Genomic DNA, 17511 nt, shown 5'->3' with positions numbered 1-17511 from the left:
TTAAGAACTAGAAAGATTGCCTATAAACAGAGTTTTATTTGGAACTTGGAAGAAAACACTGCTTTCTATTTCAGCATTGGAAAAGGCAATCTTTCTACCTCCCTACAGTACAAGTTATTTCAACTACCTCTTCCTGCAATCTCGACGTTCTAGCAATCCTTCCATTCTCTCTGGAACTGCTTCTGACAGTGGCTTGATGGTCAGTGGAATGATGAGCTTGAGCGATGTGTCTATCCAGCAAGAATTCTACAGCGAATCCCTCCCTGCATACAGGACACCTGTACAGGCTAGCCGAATGGCTTGCCAGATGAAGTTGCAGCTCCAGTTCCGAGCCGCAACAGATTCCGCAGAAAACGCACCTGGGTCCAGAGGAGGCAGTGATCCCAGGAGTGGAAGCTGGACTGGTAGCTGCTGGACTTTTGCTGGATATCGTAGGTGGTGCATGCACGTTCCTCACATGGTTCGCCATCTCAGATTCGCTCCTGAAGAAGCTCTTCCCCTCTCCAGGAGCGTTACCGGGCGAATTCTCGTTGTTAGAAACGGTACAAGCGTTGCACCGATAGATCCTGCACTCCTGGCTGTGTTTCACAGCGAAATGAACTTGTATAGCTACTCTGGTGTCGAAGGTGTCCCTGCACAGGGCACACCTGTACAAATGATGCGCGTGGCTATCGAGCAGATGTCTCTGAAGAAGATCAGGATGAGGGTAGAGCTTCTTGCACGCTCCACACGCGTACTCCTTGCTGACCTGACCGAGGTAGTGCTTCGTCAGATGTACCAGCATGTCCTCCTTGTCCTGGAAAGTAGCCTCGCACTTGGGACAAGGATGTCTGACGACGTCGTTTCTATGGTCAGCTTGAAGATGCCTGGCCAGGTGTTCCCTGAACGATTCAAAGTCCTTCAGAGCGGCGCCACACTGACCGCAGAACAGAGTTCCAGCGGTGTAACTACTCTCGGTAGAATGTTTATTAGTCAGATCAGCTGGCTCGGACGGAGTCTGCTCCCTACACTTCTGACCTCTGTTGTTCTTCGAGTCGTAAGTGCCATTCAATTTCAAACCCACGTACTCTCGACCATCCAAAGGATCTACCCGTCGATTTTCACAGTGTTGGAGGACGTAGTGTTCCGCGTAGGCTGCTGCAGAGGTGCAAGGGATGCCGCACAAGGGACACATCATCAAAGTAGAACCGAACCCGTCGGTCCTGTGTATAGAAACCAAATGATCCCTCAAAGAACCCAAGGTGGAGAACTTCATGGTGCACTGATTGCAGGTAAACGCGTTCTCGTAATGATCCTTCCGCTGTGAATCCTCTTGATACTTCCTCTCGTGATCGTTAGAGGATCCTTCGGGTCGGTCCAACGTTTTGTCACGCTGATAAGCGATCTGCTCGTTGCTTCTGTTAGGCGAAGGCGACACAGCGACGCTCTCTCCGCTCAAAATCGCTTGGTGCATCGTGTGCACGTGCATCTGAAGCTGTTGCATGCAGCTGAACGAGTCTCTGGTGCAGTACATGCAGGCGAGCTTCAGAGGGGAGGTCAAGATCGGTGTGGTGGAACAGCTGCCTTGCGAACTCTTCAATCCGGACTTGGGATTCAAGGTGAGATTTAAAGAGGGCGACGGGGAACTCGGAACCGGAGGCGACGATGTGCTGTGAGAAGAGACGCTCCTCCGTCCGTAATCCACCTCCTGCTGCAGTTTCGTCGTTCCCTGAGACTGATGATGCTTTTTGTGCGACTGCATGTGAGACGTTAACGCGGCCGCCGTGTTGTATCCCCTCGAGCAGGCTGTACATTGGTACGGCTTCTGGGTGTCGTGGGTTTTCATGTGGATCTTCAGATGATCGCTGAAAATGAGAAATAAATGAGTACGTTTCGAAGTGGAATGGGAAGCGGTCGGATAATGGCAACCCTTTCTAGGATGCAGTAGAACGGTTAAAGCGCAACGTTTTTACTATGGTACTTTGAATTATTTATATTTCCCCTGACCGAGATAGGGGATGCAACGATTTGCTCGGACCACCCTGTATACGTCTGGTCGCCAAAAATAAAGTTGTTACGACATCGAGACGGATGATAGGTGAACAATTTTCACCCGCATCCTGTCGTTGGACCGATGAATTATTCATTCGACCGGTGGAAAACTAAATCCGTTGGAAGACGAGGTCACCGATTTTCGTTGCAGGCCCCCCGGTCAGTGTCTCGGGATGCAGAAACGAAGACAGACGGCAAATTCGCTCCTGCACTTTGCGTCTGAATAATTCATCGGTCAGAATTATCGACTGGTTACCCTCTGTCCGTCCTATTATCCCGTGTATCGTTTCCACTTATTTTACCTGTCTCCGAAAACCCATACGATCCTCCACATTTTTACTTCTTTCACATCGGATCGCTAATTACGGCTCAAAAATTAGTTACTTCTTTCGTTCTCATCTATGGGTAGACGATCGATGGATAACAATCGGTCGATCGTGAATTCTGATCCCCCACGGTTACGAGATCTATATGAGAACCACAGGGGTTTTCACCCTTTTGTTGGGTCACCCAAGCCGGCCGTCGAGGTGGGAGAAGGAGAATAGAGACGTGGCGTAAAGATCCAGAAACGCGATTGTGATAATGGCTGACAGGCTAAGTCTCTGTTACGACTTTCGATCTCCATTGCTATTTATCCTAAATCGACGACAGATTTTTCTACCCCTAATTTCAAATGATAGAAGAGAATTTCTTAATTATCTACGATTAACCTAATACAAAGTAGGCTTAAACCACGCACCTCTATAAAGGGTTAATAATATAAAATGAAGTAACGAAGGTAGAAGTCACAAGCGCGCCATAATACGGGAATAGTCTTTGGACGAGCAGCAACGAGGCACTTGACTAATGTTCTACCTGTTGTCCCGTAACACCTATGCGCCTACCTGTCCACTCACCTGGACAAGGAGCGGAGACTCTGTGCCCCTTCCTTCTCTTACGTATTCAGAGAGGTTCCCGTGCGCTTCCACCGTATGTGGACACTTAAGCAGCAAAGGTGCGTTGCTTGGTCCCGCCACCCTATACCGGACTCGTAGCGGCTTAGCATTTCAATACCCGGGGCACCAGAGTCAATGCGGCGAAAAGAGAGAAATAAAGATAGGAAAAGAGGTCGCGGCGATGCGTGATGGTAGAGGGAAAAGGGTGAAAGAGAAGTCACGTAAGAGAGTAAGCTTGACTAATGCCAACCGGGGCCGCGGTCTTCTTGCGATCATTAGTCATTTGTCAAACGCTGGAACGATCCTCTGGAAAAGGCTACCCCTTCTCTCTCTCTCTCTTCTTTCATTTCCACCTTATGTTTGTCCTGCCGCTTTCCTACTATTCACTGTCTCTCGATAATCCATCTCAACCCTTTACCGAAAATTTTTGCCAATAAGCTCTGATTCCGTTTGATATCAAAATTATATTTTTTTCTGAATTATACCAGTAGCATAAAGCAAGGTAATTTTTATAGCTTCTCAAAAAACCTCAAGTCATTTGGTCCAATTTTAAATAAGGTATTCCGTTTTAAAAAGTGTGTTAAAAGCGTTTTTCTGAAAAAAAGGTCTAGTGCCATTACCTTAACTGCTTTCGTTAAATAATAAAACTGACCTCCTGGAGAAAGCAGCCTCGCAGTGCGTGCATCGATATCTTCGGTCTCCCGTGTGAAGTTTCACGTGTCTATCTCTGCTGCGTTTATGCTTGAACAATCTGGCACACCAGCTGCATCTATAAGGCATCTGATCGCCGTGACTCTGTAACATTTCAATCAACAATATGAGCAAAAATAAACAGTGCCTCGAGTGAAAAGAAGCAAAAGAGGTTCGAGAGCGGAGAAGAAACTGCTCGAGGAGGAATTCCTCCCCGCCGAGGGAAGGATGGTTGTCACCCAGGTAGATCAGTGTGACCGATATGATCGCAAACGGGCCGGGTCATTCTCTTTGTTCAACTACATTTATTTTTTTTCTTCTTTTCTTTTTCGAGACAAGACGCGATGCTCTCTTTTCGAGTCCGAGCAAGTTAACCTCGGCACGTACGACTTTCGAGCTGTCGGCTCCTTTGAAGAGACAATCCGGACGGAAGGGCGAAGCGATCACCTTGAAGACCTCTGCCTTCCCGTGGAAAACATTCTCGCGGGAGGTACTGTACACGAAGAGAGAAAGCGACGAGCAATTGAGAGAAACTACTTGATTTTTCAGTCAAATTATTGCAATCTACATCTCGGTATTCCTGTTCCTCTTTGGGAAATATTTCTGTAAAAATAGTAAAATAAAGTATTGTTCTTTCTGCTCCGATTCTATTTATTTCATTTGAAATCTTCCGAAGGAGTTAGAAGATTATCTTTATTTATCGGGGTCGTATGTGCGCTGGAAGCGAAACCGCGCGTCGCGGCGATTCAGCTCGCGTATGTGGAAGCGGCTTTTATCGAAGTTCGTGAGAAGCCACCTGGACGAACAACCTGACCGGTACAACCTGTTATGGGCCACGGTACAGATTTTGACCCAACGATGACCCGTGAACGTCGGCTCGCACGCGGAAGAGCGAAGCCTCTAATGCCACCGCCATGCAAAACAGAAAAAATTCGAATCGGCCACGCGTCTTCCACGCCTTCCACGTGCAATTTCGAACAACTTATTCGAATGGTATTTAAATTGAAGATTTCATTTTCTATACGAAAGGAAGGATAATAGGAACAATAATTACCTGTTCGTGTTTCTTCAAGTAGCTCAGCCGTGGGAAGGTGCGATCGCAAAATTGACAAGGATAAGGCGCGTTTACGTTATTCCCATCTGGGTTCACACCGACGTCGGCGTCCACTTCAGGTTCCGACGGAAAGCTGACCGACGTCGGCGTCGCGCAAGACGACGGGGTCTCACCTCCGCGTCGCGAGTTTGGCCCGCCATCCTCGCTCTGCCACGACGAACTTCCGGTTCCCAAGACTTCTGCGAGTACAAAAGATATAAATGTATCTTCCCTCCTTTGGTAGATAAAAAAGGAGCATCATTTGTATCAATGATAGCGAAGAAGAGATAGTGTCTCTTTATGGTCCGCGCTATTTTTCATCGTCTAAAGCAAATACAGGGTTATTCCTTTTTCTTCTTTCTTTTATATTGTTCGTCTAAAAATCAGTAGAAATATTCAAATTTGTTCAAAGTGTCGATCAAAGGAAGGAGGCATTAATGTCAACCGGTGTGCTGGCAATCTTTTTCGGGAAACAGGTTTCTAAAATGTCGTAAGACGGACCAGTTCCATAAATGACCTTACGAACTGGAATATGTCTACGCAGAGGAATATTACGAGTGCTCGCTGACCTCACCTCGCCCGTTACATGTCCCTTTATATTGTTTTCGTAACGAGTATGCGCCGGTGAAACTGGTACCATTAACCCGCGAGTGTGTACCTGGTCGAAGAAGGTTCGAGGAACTGGTCCCACCGATGGACAGGGAAGAATCTTGGAATTCTTGGATCGAGTTCCGCTACCCCTTTGTTCATTCAATTAAGGGTAGTTGAGTTTCTATTGAATTAATCGAAGGGAATGAAAAATAATTGTTGAAAATACGATGGAAACTGGAAAGGAAAGGAAAAGAAACGGGCAAAAGAGACTGGCGACAAAGACGTCCGGACAAGGCGAGTGAAATAATTAATAATTGGCAAGAATGAAGACTCCCACCGGGTAGGATAGAGCAAAGTGGCCCTGGTAAACGGTGGAAATGAGTTGGCTAGTTGGCCGTTTCCTCATTTGCCCGGTCCGACACCCACCATTAGATTTAAGAGATTTTACGGAATCTCGTGTGTGTTCTAACAGCGGCCGAGAACACCCAACCAGATCGGATCCGTGGATTTGCTTAAATGGGTCGCATCCTCCGCCCACGCGTCCGGTTGCCCGATTTTCCAGCATTCAGCTAAGCGAAAGCTACGTCCGGGAGATCGATCGAACCATCGTTTCGGAAATCATTTCTGCTGCATTCCAATGAATTGCAACCCTCCTTGATCAGGTGTTCCATCAATTGTGCAACACGTATCGGGGCACTCGCCCAATTGGCATCTGGCATGACTCACGCGCGCTTCTTCTCGGTGAAAAAAAAAACAGAGACACGAGAGATCGGGTGAGCATGCAACAAATATAAATCGAGCTTTACCAAAGCACCCCAGCTGATCGTCTCTCGTCATCGAGCCGTCCGCTTGCCAATAAATTATTTACTATCGTCGATCCATTCATGGAAATTTAATTATTACTTCGATAGATGATTTAGATTGCTTCTTCAACAAAATTAAAAATCCATATCGATACGGGTTATTAATTAACGAAATTTAAGGGTGCGAGGGTAGTAGAAAATTTAAATTAAATCTCCAGTCGAGTTTCCTGGAATATTTTAATATTTGATCATTTTTCCAAAGAAGGGGGAGAATAGAAGCGAGGTAAAAAAAGATTTGATCTCGGCTGGATTCAAAGGGGTATTATTTAAATTTAGAGTCTCGATCCCGTCCAATCAGCGACGATGTGTCATCGACGCGAAAATAGTCGCACTTAACACTGGCAGCTCTTTTCTGCGACCTGCCGATGCCAGCCGTATTGCATTGTGTTTTTATCTTATCGATGTGTTAGTGCACCCATACCCATTCTCCCTTCGTCTTGCTTGATCTGGCTGCGTAAATGTTGTCACCTCGTGCCCGTCGCTATTTATAGGATGCTTCGACAACGCTTATTAATAGGGGGCCGACTTAACGCCTTCGTTAATTGTGACTTATGTTAGCACGCGAACTCTTGACACTCTATCAGTGGTTTGCGCAGATTTTCAAAGCGCCACTCGTTCCGCGAGTCATTTCAATCCTACCATTCGTAGGATTTGATGGTGAAAATTCAGGATTTTTATTGGGGACTTTGAAATTTTTAGGGGTGGATCGATTCAACCCCTTCTCGATAGTATAGAAATTCTATTAGAAATTTGGAAAGATGGTGAAAATTGGGGATTTTTATTGGGAACTTTGAAATTTTTAGGGGTGGGTTGATTCAACCCCTTCTCGATAGTATAGAAATTCTATTAGAAATTTGGAAATTTTTGCTACTGCGTTCCTTAGAAATAGATAACGTGCAATTTAGAATTTTTGATACCTGATCGCACTAATTAATTCTTATTAAAAATGTTTTCAAAAGCAGTCAATTGCTTTGGTTTTCAGAAAATTCTATTACAGGGTAAACGACGACGAGTCGTTCTTTCTTAATGGTTCTTAATAGCTAAGGACTTAACGATCAATTACTGGATCAGATTGAAATTGAAGATCACATGCACGAAACGAAGAGAAACTTTGTAAAGACCGATTGTGCTCTTTGATTCATCGCAATTACTTCAATGATTCAGTAGCGATAAAAGGAAGAATGTTCGTACCTTTAGATTTATGTTGCTCGTCCTGAGAGGGTTCCTTATGGGCCTGGATTTTCCCTATCAACAATTCCAGCCTCGAACTGTTACCCTTGAACAACATTATGCTTCTCTGCGTGTTCAGGCAACCCTTGTATACGGGAATTCACCATGAATCACCATATCACAATCAAAACAATTTCTTTGCTTCGATTGCAAAATAATCAGTTCTTTAATAATTCGTACAAAAATGTCTTAATTTAACACTGTTAGTCCAATACTCCAGTGAAAACTCTCCAAGTTGCAATAATTTCTCCCAGAACTCTTCAATGATCTATGCTTCAAATTTCCATGATTTTCCAAGGAGTCCTGCAGTGATCTACGCTCCTCCAAATTTTCACAATTTCCCAGGAAATCCTCCAGCGATCTAAGCTTTCGAAATTTCCACAATTTCCCTGGGGATCCTCCACTAATCTACTCTTTCAAATTCAAAGAAATTCAACAACAATCGATGCTTCCAAATCCCAGCGATCTACAAAACGATGGATCCACGAATTCACTCTGTCAGACTGACAAGAAGATCGAAAGCTGCGTGTACCGGGAGTATCCTGTCGTAGGACGATCGATCCGGTCTCGATCGTTCGATCGCAAGGACTGACATCGGTCGATGAATCGCGGCAGCGAGCAAGCCGAGCGGGTCGAATCGAGCTGAGGAGTCTCGAGCGTGTTGCGCGCACTAACCCAGGAAAGCTACGGTGCCTATTATCGCGGAGCACGATGCAAACCGGTGACAAGCCACGACACACCGAGTCCTCCTTCTGAAAGGCAAAAGAGTGCCGTACGTGGAGAAGGAGAAGGGACCACAAAAGCCGCTGGCGAGAGGCTAGCGAGTCCCCTGGGAAACCAGCCACCGTATTGGACGGTAGGCGGGATCCAACACTAACGAGTACACCCACCTTCCGGATACCTCTGCCACCTATTTAACCTTTCATCCATCAAACTAATCCACCTATGTGCCCTTACCAGCTCCAAGGTTATCCACCTAAGGGTGCCAGAGTACCAGCACCTTCGGCTCGATCCTTCCCTTCCAGAATCACTATATTAGCGATTTCTTCGTTTGATCGATTGATCGAATTAAGGGTTAATTGTTAATATCGAATCGATGCAAGAAATAAATGAAATTTTTCTAAGAAATCTAAGTAATTCTCTTTAATGAAGAACAAGAGCCTAATTTTCCCTAGCCCCATTTTCAAGGTCCGCCAGCGGGGTTTCCATCGGGGATCCCGATCGAAATAAGTTCACGCGAGAAATCTTTCGAGAAACACGGGTAGAAAAGAAAGGAAGAAGTGGAAGAAAAGAAAGCGAAATCCAAAGTTAGACCCCCTGCAACCCCTGTGAAATCGACTGGAATGGATTCTCACACACGGCTGGAGCTCTGTACCACCTTATGGGGGCAACAGCGGAGACCGACTCCCTACAGGGAGCCACGAGGTGGTGCCTGTAACCCGTGCCCGTTTTGGAAACGCGCCTAGCGCCCACCCATCGCGATTATTTATCTCGTCGCGATCGTGACATTAGGTGGTCCACCATTCTTTTTCACCCTGTTCGCATATCTTTATTATTTCTTCGATTTTACGTACCTTCGTTGAATGAAAATTTATAAGATTCCATTACTTTTTATTTCATAGACGGCTCAATTACCATAGAAGAGCGGTGGATAGAAAAAGGAATGAATTGAAATTAGATCGGCTTGAAAATCATGTTCAACCGTGGCGATGAACTTTCTCGATTGGATAAAACAAAACGGAACCGAGTCGCGTTTTAATTGTTCTTCCGCGATATACCCAGACGTTATCAAGCGTTTTCATTGAGCGATTCTTTTTTGCCGTTCAACGGTTTTGTCCAGCCCCGCAAGTGGACCGAATCCTCGAAGTGTTGAACGAGAACTATGCGACTGCAGCGATGCGAAACAGTGCCGGTAGAAAAAGGAGAGACTCGGTTGTTAGAGATCGCCTTAAGGCACGCACGTCCGACCATTCTGTTCGGCACTTTTCTAAAATTTCTCTGAGAATGATAATGACTCGGGGGGTACGAGTCTGGTAGCGATGATTGTGGGTGGTACTTTAATAAGGCGCATGTGCAAGTTTCACTGTTTTCGTCAGCATCGACTCCGCCTACGTCTGTGCTCTTTCTCGTTGATGCACGCGTTTTCCCTTTTGGCTCGTTCACAAACGCGCACGCGACGCTTCCGTCCGCCCCGGAGGTGAATCGCGTCGCTACGGATCGCCGCTCCGCACCGCGGTCCACCCACGTTTAGGCCGCGTCCACACGTTTACATTTCGCCCCACCACCTGGCTCGTGGCACGAGGCGATTTCATTCATGCCTTCCTACCGCGATCGAATCAGCCTTCTTTAGGAAAAATCGCCATAAACGTATCCCCTGGGAAAAATGACGAAGCAGGGAAAGTTATTCAGAGACACTTTCGTGTCGCGAAAGCGCCCAAGACTCGAAAGATCGTTTCATTTTTCCTTCAATTTGACGATACGGTATCCGACGGATGAAACTTCTTTCGACAGGAAGAATTTGACAAAAACTTAACGCGAGTAGGATGCGATGGTACAAAGGTATTCTAGTGAACTGATTTGCGGTCGAGAGATCACACGGAAGCGGTAGAGATTGCTTCGATATTCCAGCAGAAGCTGTGAGAACGCGGACGACGTTGCTTCATGAATTTATTAGATTGAGACGCTCTCACGCAAGCATCCCGACGATTTAACAGCCACCATACCAGATTTCTGTCTTGCCAATCAGAGACGCTTTCTACGGTGAAATTTTCACCGGTTTCATTCATCCATCACGATAATTCGTTTGTCGTTTGATTAGAAAAGATCGCGCAGAAGGTTTTACTTTTTCTAATTCCTATCGAAAGTAATTGTTTGACAAACATCGATATTCCAGGAATCGGTTCACTGATTTATGAAGACGTTCCCTTATCGGTACCACTTGCTGACCTTTTCTTTATCCTTCCGAAAGATATTTGTCGAAGAACATTCGTCGTCACGCAGTCTGGAAATTCGGTCGTACTTTGCTCGTCGTAAATTGCTCATAGACAAACAGATTCATTGAGAAGAATAGCCGAAACATCTGTTTACTTGGAGAACCAGAAATTCGGTTGCCTGTTTCATTTGTTCGAGCGCGATAAATTTGAATGAGTAACTCGGAAAGTCGTGTTTAACTTTCGACCGGATGCGATAACGCGTTGGAAAATTGGATTTCTTATCTCGTGATTAACAATCTATGGATTCGTTCGAACGGAAATATTTAGGAAGATTCGGAGTTTAGAAAATTAATTTATAGTTTATAATTTATTTAGTTAGCAATTGTCAATTTGTGAATTGTTTTGAACCGGATGCGACAACGCGTTAGAAATTAGGATTTCTTATCTCGCGATTAACAATTCGGATTCGTTCGAACGGAAATATTTAGAAAGATTCGGAGTTTAGAAAATGAATTTATGTAGTTAGGAATTGTCGACTCGTGAATTGTTTTGAATAGTTTGAAAGTATCTTACGGCACCCCTTTCTAGTTAAATGCAAATGCGAGTGGCGAACGAACTTCCGGTCAAGGAACATAAACTCCTCGAAACTGTCTTAACAACCTCGAGAAACGGGCGGACCGGTAGTTGTTGCTCTCTTACGATACTTCCGGTTTAACCGTCCCCGCGTAATCGTTCTTAACAATAACTCGAGCAAAAACATGAAATTTTATAAAGTAAAAAATAGTATAAATCCTTCTTGATAAATAGAAACTGATCCGACAGAAATATTTAATGGCTCCCCCGGCACAATAAATTTAAACCCATCTTACGTAAGAAGGGGTAAGGTTCCGGTTCGGCCTTACGGGGCAGGAAGCGACCTTCTGACCGGAAGTGGCTACCCAAGTAAATGGTGCACCCTAGACACGGTTTATCTTAGCCGCCATCTTGGGGCTAAAAGAAGCCAAGCACCCCTGTGTCTTAAGTCGCGTGACCATTAGCCAAAAGGTTTACGACTTCTCCTTAATGGTAAACCATAAGATACTTCATTTTCCAAAAACGTTCATTAGTGTTCAATTATAAGTTACTTAACATTTTAACGATCACGGTTTATTCAATTTTATTGCAATATTCAAATAATTCTTCTAATTACAACTTTTTTGTTATTACGGTCTTAATTACGAATGCTTTGGGTGTAATTAAAAATCACCTTTCAGCCATAATTACTCGATCTTATCTTCGATCTCTATTACTATTTTCTCCTAATGTCATCCCTCTAATGGCACTCCTTAATTACCTTCCTAGTCTTAATTTTTCGTACCTTTAAATTTCAAGCTAATTGTCTGGTAAAAGGTCGACCAGATTTCAATTGTAATTTTAATTTTAATTAGTGGGAAATGTTGAAACCGAGATACCTCTCGAAGTGACTGGCAGTTTTGAAAATTTTCTAGCTGCCGTGTCTAATGATCGAATCCGAGATCTCTCGGGGGAATCGGATGATTTTGTCAGAGGACAAATTAGTTTTCTATTGGTTTCGAAGCTTCTAAATTCCAGTAGCTTCTAAATTACGGACCACCCCAGGAGTACCCATTTTTTCCCAAGAAAATTACAACCTTCAGATGATAATTAAAATGTTAGCAATTTTTTTGTTGCTCCTGTGCTTCCCTCGAGACATACTCGACCCACCATCAAAGGACATTTTCAGAAAAAACTTTTTATTAACCAGAAAGTTTTGAGGGTAACTGTTGAAATATTTAAAGGACCCTCTGAATCGCTAAATTTCATCAGAGTCATAAAACCTGAAAACAATAGAAGAAAATCAATCGATGATGAAAATGATGGAAGTGATTCGCGCCAGTGATTTTCGGGGCTACCGAATCCACCCTCGATATCCACGCGAGACGAGCTCATTTATTTTTTTCTAATACGCTCCCTTGGCGCGCGGAGGATCGAGCACCCAGCGTCAAGTTTTTGCCGGGGACGTGTACTGGTTCCGACCACGAGGAGGTCAGCCAGGTGAAGCCTTAATTCGTTGGGGGGCCAGGATATCAAAGAGGACCGCCTGGATCCTGCGGAGGATTCAACGAAACCGCCATTAAGACCCAGCGGACCGTTCACTCTCGTCTGCATTTCGCTCGATCATTCGTGACTGAACGAAATGAATCTTCGTCACCTGCCTGATATCTTTGTTAAACGATCCTCCGAACTGATAGTCGATCCATCGATTAACACCCACGCCCGAATGACTTGAGAATTTTCGCCGAGATTCGTTAATTGAAGTATCATCCTTTAATTAATACGCAGAGTACGAGTGTAAATTATAAAAAAATTGTAAGGATGTTTCTGGTCTATTGGATTGAAATGGAAGCAGTAGCAGGTGTATACACGAGTCAGGTGCCCCAGGTACCTGCAGCTTCTTTATTTCTTTAAAACCCCGATGCTCGGCCACTGTGAACAGACAGGTGATCAAGACTTTCGACATACTCCGATGATCCTGAGAGCTAACCATGACGAAAGGGCACGCGACTTAATCACGACTGTAGGTAATTCAACAGGAACCTCTCAATGATCTCGAGTGATCGAAGCTTTCCAATTTCGTATCGAAAGCAGGTGTGACGATCGAAGAAAGTGTAAATTGTTTAGCAATTTCTATGATCTATTTCATAGACACTGTTGCGACTAAGGGAGAATTTCCACCGCAATGCGGTTGCAAAACGCAACAAGTGCATCGACGAGGAAGAAAAGTAGCAAAGAGTTCGAAGAAAGTTCACCCACTTTCACGAAAGAAAACGTAGACATTTTTAGCTGGGAAGAAGATGAAAATTTGAAGATTCCTTATTTTAGAGGAGCGAAAAGGGAGTGCGGAGAGGTGGAAGGTTAACAAGACGACTACATCGACTTAAATGTCGTGGCACAGTGGTTCGATACTACTTGTTGCTTCCCTGTACATATAGCTAGCAGAGGAATTCTAGTAATTCCCTCTGCGAGATCACGGATAGTCCGAGAAAGATTCAGTCGTTTGAATTTTCCATTTAAGAAACGACTAATTAAGAAATTTCTCCGGTCTGTTCGAAGGACGTGGCAAAAAGTTTCCCCTCCCCGGTAGGTGGCACGAAAAGGTGGGTGCCCACAGTGGGAACCTAAATCTCAGATTACAATCTTCTGCTTAAGATTAAGGGCCCCCGTGTACCGTGTACGCGCGAGGGTACACGCGCGAAACCAAGGAAATAACAAAAAGAGCACCGAGTTCCAGCATCAAAAGGGAGAGAAAAAAAGAGGGCCAAGATTCGAAGTGGAATCCATGAAAGAAAAAGATAATGATCGATAAAAAAGGAAAGGAAGCGGACAAAGGAAAAACGGGTAATAAATAAGGAAAAGAGGATGCGCTGGGATGAAAGATAACAGGGAGTCGGATAAACGGACACACCGAGAGAAAGAAGAAGAAAAGACGGAGAGATTAAGATGTCACGTGCACACCAAGGGACAAATACGTTCTGTAAGAACGTGCACACCCGTGGAACACGCTCGTGCCACCTCGGACCCGTTTCGCCGGCTTCCAAGCCCTCCGTTGCATTCCAAACCGTGGAACCATGGGTCACGGATAAGCTGTTAACCTTTGTGTAACTCGCTCGCTTCCACTTACATGCCTACCTTTTACCGATAACACCGTCTGATGAATCATTTCGGTTGATCTAGATACTTTTGATCGAGTATCGGGAGCATGGAAAATGGAGAATACCGTGTGGAAACTTGCTTCGAAGTTTCAACAGGGAGTTAATCGGGCGTGACTGATGCGAAGGAAGCGGATCCTTCGTTGCCGAACGAATGTCCCCGCGGTGTGGCTCGTGACAATGACAGGACAGTTAGCATGGTACCAGGGATCAGCAGGGGTGCTGTGTCGATCCTGGAGGGGGTCCGACAGGAGGTTAAACCCGGGGAGCATCGACTCTCACGCGCCCCCCTTTTTTCTTCTTCAACGACATCGAAAATTTCGACTTCGTTAAATTATTGATCTTCCTAAATTCGAAACAAGATTTCCATGGAATTATATTTTGGAAATTTTCAAATTCTACTCTGATAAAATGAATAAGAATAAAAAGTTGATAAAATTGAAATTAATTGAATGGGGAATGAGAGACCTCCTGTAGCGTGACACGAGGAACGGTGTGTCGTCTGCTGGTGTTTTCCGACACCCACGCATCCTCGCGGGCCTTCTGCTCGAAAATAAAGCGGAACCTTCATGAATATGAATAAGACACGGAATGGTACCGCGAAATATTTACAAACGGCGATCTCTTCTCTTTCTATTTTCTTCGGCTTCGAAATTCCATTAACTCTCGATCGGAGGATTATTAAATATCAGAGATAATTCATCTAGCGAAAGGGTAGCGATGAATAGATACGAAGAGAGTTTGAAAAAAAAATTGAGGTACAGATTGAAATCGATTTGTAGATTGAAATGGATCGATAATAGGAAATCGAGTGGAGCCGTCCGAGTGTTAAATCTAACTGCGAGCCAAAGTCACGTTTTCCGTGGGAGCAAAGCGAATCGTACGGAAGGAGAACGGGGTGACAAGACAAAAGATATAAGAAAAGTTCCGCACACTGAGGTCGTCCGCTGAGTGTGGGAATAACTCGATCTTCGCTCTTTAGATGATCGACCATTCCCGTTCCATTCATTTTATACCATCTTCGTTTACAATTATTCAACCTTTAATAACCGATAGAAAATTAATTAATAATCAAATTAACGATCTACTAACCATCCTGGCTGATATATTGCTAGTTAATTTACCAAAGAATGAATGAAATTGATTAGCTTGATGGATCTATATCAGCGAAGTGTAATTATATTACGGCTATCGCTTAAGAGAAATTAGAAAGTCAAGAAAGCTTCGAGTAGTACTTGAAATTGGCAGGCTCGATGAAACGTAGCCGAGAACCGTCGAGAACACTTTCAGTTCGAGCGACGTGTTTACTCGACCGGTGATACTTCAATTTAATTGCATTTCCACGTTCAAATTATTCCATTACTTAAAATAATCTATCCGAAAATTCGATAAATTCCAACGTATGATATTGTAATAAAAAAAGAAAATATAGAAAGAAGCAATAACGATTTCCATCTTCGACGAATGAAATTAATTTCCTTTTATCCTGGAACGATGGTTATCGATGCGAGAGTAGAATCATGGAAGACTTGGAGAGGACGAAGGGGGTCAGGATGGATCAGCATATCATCTTAAAGTTTAATTGAGTCTTGGTCCCATGAGAAGTCAACACCGGGAGCCAATCTTACTCGACGCGGGCCCCAGGGAGATGGGGTCCGTGTATCCGCACCCTTCTTCGCTATTCCTACTTCATCCATCTAAATATCCCTTAAGCCTACTTTACATTCCTTAACTAACTTAATAGTTAATTAGCAAACTATTGAATGTAGGTAAAAAAATAAAAGCTCCGTAATCCCTTGATGTAATATTAAAATAGAAAAAAATTAATTGCGAAAGATCGAAAGGAATTAATTTAAAAGTATCGTCAGTTAGATGAAACTTTGAAAAAGGAGGATGGTGTACCTTTCAGAAGAAGTTTAAACATTTACAAGTAATTCGGCAACTCGACCTTCGCTCGTTTCGAGGTGGTAGGGGATCGAGGACGAGAAACCTCTTGCGATGAATTACACCGGTTCCCGAGGGATGAACAGGGAGAATCAACCCCCGTCGTGCTTCGTCTTGCGTTAATTTCGACTCCAGACGCGTATCTTATTCGCAGCTATCCTCTAGCCGGTGTTAACTTTTGTACCATCAAATTATTATAATAAAAATTTTAAAACAGTTCAATTTATCTTTGCACCCTTGATACCCTACAAAATGAATAAATTTTTCACGAGAATCTCGTACGAATCGATTTGGTGGAAACGCGGGAATCTATAGGGAAGGAAAGAAATCTGGTGAGCGACGAGGTCCGGATGGCAGGCGTAATTAGGCTAATTAAGCGAAACCGAGCTACCCTCGCCGGTGCATATCTCGGCCGAAAAGGGTCCCGGAATCGATGATTCCGGCGGATGTTCTAAAGTTTCCAGGAAGGGTAGGTAGATGGTCGAATCGTTCCGTCGGTTTCGCTCCATTTCGCGTGCTGCTCTGTTTGGTGTATACCTCCGATGGGTAAGGGTTCTCCTGGTATCGGATGTCCGAGCCACACGACAATAGGGCCCTGTACCACCAAAATCACCGTACCGCCCTTTCTTCGTACCCCACCCCCGGTCAGCCCTTTTTTTTCGTCGAACGTCGTCGTGGAAGCAGAGGAAGAATAAAAAAAAAGGAGAGAAAAAGAAATGAAACGGTCGGAGGCGAGGCCAAGAGAGATTTAATATAATATAGAATGGATATCCTGTCCGTGAAGAAAGAGTCGATGGGGGCCCATGCCGCGTCCCCTTTTCATGGCTATTAGGTGGTGCCGTAACCCGATATCTTTCGCGGCCAAACCGGGGATAAAACAAAGTATGGAACCCCTTCGTTGGTACGAGCTGATGTGACACACAGCTAAACGTTCCTCCTACGAACCCTTTCGACATCGATCGTTTCTCGATCGCGATGAAACTTCGCTTCGAGGGATCAAAAATATCAAATCTTATAGTTTTTAAGACGAAGTGCTCTTGATCTCGTGGGAAACAATTGATTTCTCATATCAAACAGAATTATCAACGTTACAATTATTGCCTGTATCAAGGGATGACGAGTAGAAATTATACTACAATTTTAATTCCTGATTAATAGAGGATTGTATCACCGAAAGGGTGAAAGATTTCACAAAACCTCCTCGATTTCCGAACAAAAAAGCTTCAAATTCGAGAAAACCAGGACGAGTCTTTACGAAAGAATAGATCCATCTTCGAGCATTCGAGTGCTTGTCGGACCTTGGTGTCTTACAGGGGCGGTTTATTGTGGCCCACCCTTTGTACACGTTTCTATAACCCTTGACAAGATGATTGGGGTATCTGGTTTCCACCTCGCAGGTGAATGTTCGTCAAAAAAACGTGGTCGATTTTCTTTTTTTTACACCAATTATCGCATTCTGAACAGAGATCGAGTTCTCATAGTTTGGTCTTTGAT

General features: G+C 44.3%; 1 protein-coding gene across 4 annotated transcripts in view; it reads right to left on the bottom strand.

Annotated features, from left to right (window-relative positions):
• The window catches only part of LOC114876290 (zinc finger protein 423 homolog), a 45267-nt gene that overhangs the window by 3340 nt on the left and 24416 nt on the right, over positions 1-17511 (bottom strand). For 3 of the 4 annotated variants that reach the window (XR_003789352.2, XM_029187575.2, XM_029187577.2), the window contains 3 exons: positions 4711-4949; positions 3619-3761; positions 128-1844 (listed from right to left, as the gene is read on the bottom strand). Coding sequence is in view for 3 of the 4 variants with exons in the window: in XM_029187575.2 (XP_029043408.2) it covers positions 128-1844; positions 3619-3761; positions 4711-4949 (2099 nt within the window). In the remaining variant the exon portion in view is untranslated. Of the gene's footprint in view, positions 1-127; positions 1845-3618; positions 3762-4710; positions 4950-7394; positions 8334-17511 lie in introns of those variants that run through there. The other variant, XM_029187578.2, reaches the window with a different exon arrangement.

The sequence above is a fragment of the Osmia bicornis genome, chromosome 10 (assembly GCF_907164935.1).
Source record: "Osmia bicornis bicornis chromosome 10, iOsmBic2.1, whole genome shotgun sequence".
Taxonomy (NCBI): Eukaryota; Metazoa; Arthropoda; class Insecta; order Hymenoptera; family Megachilidae; genus Osmia; species Osmia bicornis.
Note: the sequence above shows the minus strand (reverse complement) of the source record. Positions and strands in the feature narration are given on the sequence as shown.